The sequence below is a fragment of the Tupaia chinensis genome, unplaced genomic scaffold (genome assembly GCF_000334495.1).
Source record: "Tupaia chinensis unplaced genomic scaffold, TupChi_1.0 Scaffold138665_1, whole genome shotgun sequence".
NCBI lineage: Eukaryota > Metazoa > Chordata > Mammalia > Scandentia > Tupaiidae > Tupaia > Tupaia belangeri.
The window spans coordinates 17,252-21,076 of record NW_006198557.1 but is presented as its reverse complement, the minus strand read 5'-3'; the positions used below and the strand labels follow the sequence as shown (position 1 = coordinate 21,076).

General features: G+C 62.3%; 1 protein-coding gene across 1 annotated transcript in view; it reads right to left on the bottom strand.

The window, feature by feature from the left end:
* The window catches only part of ZNF653 (zinc finger protein 653), a 20,952-nt gene that overhangs the window by 6,479 nt on the left and 10,648 nt on the right, over positions 1–3,825 (bottom strand). The window contains 5 exon segments of the mRNA XM_027765542.1: positions 68–190; positions 1,877–1,991; positions 2,918–3,029; positions 3,135–3,315; positions 3,418–3,797. Coding sequence (XP_027621343.1) covers positions 68–190; positions 1,877–1,991; positions 2,918–3,029; positions 3,135–3,315; positions 3,418–3,797 — 911 coding nt within the window.

Sequence of the window (3,825 nt, the reverse complement as noted above, 5' to 3'; positions counted from 1 at the left end):
GGGAAGCCCACACCGTCTGGCGGCGCCGCCCTAGAGTCCTGCTCGGGTCCTCTCCCTCCCGGTCCCCTCGAGGGGCGGCCTGTCACTCACTGCAGGGGCGTCTCGCCGGTGTGCGTGCGTCGGTGTACCTCTAGGTGGTTCTTCCTCTTGAAAGACTTGCCACAGGTCTCGCAGGTGAACTCGCGTACACCTGGGGGCGGGCAGACGCGGGGCTGAGGACGCCCCCCGGTGGGAGAGGGAGGGAGTCCCCGATGCGACGACACTGAACGGGACTCTGCCTGCGTCTCGCAGGCCTCCCGGCACAGACGCCCCGACCCCACATCCTTCCACAATAATGATCAGATCATTGGAAGGGAGGCGTCACCATGCAGCCTGAGGCTGGGGGAAGCCGTCCAGGAAGCGCCCAAGCTGGAATTTGAACTGGAGTCCCAAGGGGCTCCGTGCAAACCATCAAACCCATCCCCGGTATTTGCACTTGGGGTAATTTCACATAAACATTCCAAGTTCTGGTTTCTCTCAACCTCCAAGCTTTGGGCCTGAAGGTCATGTCCTCCTGCTGAGCCTGGAGCCCACAGCCAGTCACCTGCCCCAGCCCACAGGGAAGACCTGCATCTAGCCAGGGTGACACTGAGGCCCTGCCCCAAGATGGCTGCCCCACCCTGTCCAGCTCCCTCTTCCTCCTGCCACCCAGGTGGGCACACTGGCTGCCATGGCCTCACATGCTACCGTACCAAGGTGGCGGTGTCACCTCCAGTATTTGCATGTCCCTGATGCTTGCTTTGTTTTTAAGCAGCATTTTTTTTTTTTTAATTTGGCATGCACTCAGGGGTTGGGGGCATGGGGGGGGTGGGCAAGAAAGCACCTCCATGGGGCATGGTCACACCACAGTCCCCTCCTCACCATCTCTCCTCCCATTAGGGATTTTGGGCCCACATCCACATTTGCCCTTGTGTGTTTCCCAAGCCAAGCCACCAGGTCCGGGACTTGAACTGTAAAGTAGGCCCTGTGGGATTCAGCTGCCTTCACCTGAAGGCAGTAATACTTTTTTTTTTTGGAGAGGTTTTTGCCATAGGGCACATGTGCACGCCAGAAAAACAGAGAGAGAAAGTGAGAAATCACCCCCCAGGGGGGGGATGGCCACGCCGCAATCCCTTCTCCTCCATTCTCCTCTCAGGATCTTGGGCACGCACGCACACACATCCAATGTGAGTCAAAGCCACCTGTTCTGGGACTTGAACCACGGTTGACTACGTGCGAGTCCAGTGACATAGCCATTACGCCAACTGCTGGTCTCCCGTAATACTTTTTTTTGTTTGTTTTTTTTTTCAAAAACGAAATAGTTTTTCTTTTTTTTTCTTTTTCTTTAAGAGAGATTTCTGCTATAGGTTGTATGCGCTTACTAGAGAGACAGAGACAGAGAGAAAGCAAGAAATCATCCTCTGGGGGGGATGGCCACGCTGCAGTCCTTTCTCTTCTCAGGATTTTGGGGACATATGCACAAACGCTCACCTGAGTTTTAAGCCACTGGGTCATGGCTCCAACCATGGTCAACTACGTGGGAGTCCAGCGACATAACCATTACGCCATCTGCTGGTCCTGAACCATCTGCTGGTCCTGACCATGGTTTTTTTCTTAAATAAAATATGACGGCCATTCTGGAGGTTTGCTGGAAAAGGGTTGCAGTGTCCCCACGCTGCCCTGGAACTGCTCCCTAAGTCTCGCGTGAGACCCGTGTGTGGGGCTGAGAGAGACAGCCGGTCTCCACCCAGTCCCCGTGATGCTAAGTGGGTGGCACGGCGACTCCTAGCTCCAGCTTCCCGAGCACGCGAGGCGGCTCTCGGAAGGGGACCCGGTGCTGGGGGTGCCCAGGCCTGACCTGAGTGGATGATCATGTGCCGCCGCAGGTGGTTGGACAGGTAGAACTTCTTGCCGCAGCCGGGGTGAGGGCACACTTTGGTCTTCCCTTTCCGGTGCACGAGGTTGACGTGGTTCTGGGGGCGAGAGGGGTGCAAGTGGGTGCCCTGGGCTCACCCGTGGGGCCCTTGAAGGCGGGGAGTGATGAGGGCAGCTGCGCCAGGAGGAGGGAGGAGGGAGGAGGGGTGCCCTTGCCCAGCTCGAGCACTCCCAGCGGCATACGCAGAGCTGAAGAGCAGCTTCCGTAAGCACCTACTGTGTGCTGTGCGCCAAGCTGGGGCAGCAGTCCACCCTGTGCAGAGCCTGGCCAGCGGCCAGTTTAGGGATGGGAATGCTGAGGCTGCACAGGCTTAGTGGTTTGGCTGGGACGGGATCCCGGAGCCCTACGGCAGGTACTGTGCTGTCCACCCGGGGCCTGGAGCAGACACCCCAATTCATTCATTCCTCTGTTCTTTCGGTCTTTCACTCGCTAGAAAGGTGGTGCTTCCAGCTTGCAGCCCTGGGCCCCGCACCCGGTCAGTGCTCAACACAGGCTCAGCGAGAACCCGAATGGGCCAATCCGACGGCCTGCTGGCACTGCCTTCTGCGCCAGGCATGGAGATATGGCCAGACCCCGTCCCTGGCCTCGGGGCACCCTGTCCAGGCATGACATCCTGGCAGTGCAGTGACCCAGGGCTGGTGGGCTTCCTGGTGGACAGATGCCACAGGAGAGGAGGGGGTGGCCTGGGCAGGTACGGGAGGGACAGTGCAGGGACCTGCCAGGTCAGGCCCAAGCAGCCACTCGGGGTGGGAGAGAGGCCCCGCTCAAGGGGGCAGGAAGAGAAGACGTTAAGGTGCGTCCACCTCGGAAGCCGAGGTGGAGTTTGAGTCACCGCGGACGCCAGCTGGGGTGAGGGGCTCGTGGAAGACAGGCCAGGGGCAACTCGTGAGGCCAAGTGCCCAGAGCTGGTGGGGCGGCAGGGCCCTGAAGACCCCCCCCAACACGCCTCGGCCGCAGCCTCACCTGGAAGCTGCTCAGGGCCACGTAGACCTGGCTGCAGCCGTCGTAGGGACAGTGGAACATCTCCAGCAGGCCGTCGGCGTCCATCACCCGCGACCGCTTGCTCCGCCGCCTCCTGGAACGGAAGGGGCCATGGCATCGGGGCTCCTGCGCCAGGCGGGCTGCGGGCCCGCGGGCGTGTTCTGGCCTCTGCCCTCCGCCAGCCTGGCCCGGCACCCACTTCTCGGGCTCCTTGGGGATCTCGTAGATGATGGCCGACATGTCACTGCTGTCCAGCTCCTCCCCGTCCGCCTCGGCCTCGGGCTCCGTGCTCTCGGGTGCCGTTGCCGCCAGCTCTGCCAGCTCTGGGGCCACAGGCTCCTCCTTCTCCTCCTTCTTGAGGAGGTACAGGTCCTCCTTCTCTACGGGGGTGGACAAGGGGCGGGCGTCCGTGGGGGACGAAGGCCACGTGGGGGGCCGCAGCTCGCCCGTCCCTTCCCAGACAGCCCCGGTCCCCCCCAGACCTTTCTTGGTGTCCATGAGCGCTATGCTGCTGGTGTCCATGGTGCTGGGCTGGCCGCCCTCGGGCTCCGTCTGGGTGTAGGCCGCCACGCCCTCCATCATGGCGCAGGGCACCTCCTCGCCCAGGCCGCCGCCGGGCGTGCCGCTACCCGCGGCCACGTTGAGGTGGATGCCCTCGGCGGTCAGGGTGTCGTAGCCGGGCCCGGCGATGATGATCACCTGTGAGCCGGGCACCATGCCTGGCATGGGGCAGCTGGCCACCACCTCGCCCAGCGCTTCCTGGGGCACGTTCTCAAAGAGGGCACCGGGGCCTGCGCCCACCTGCACGGGCACCGGCACGCACACCACTGTCTCCAGGGCCTCGGGCCCGCCGCCGGCAGGGCTGGGGCACAGCGGGGGGCCCTGCTCCG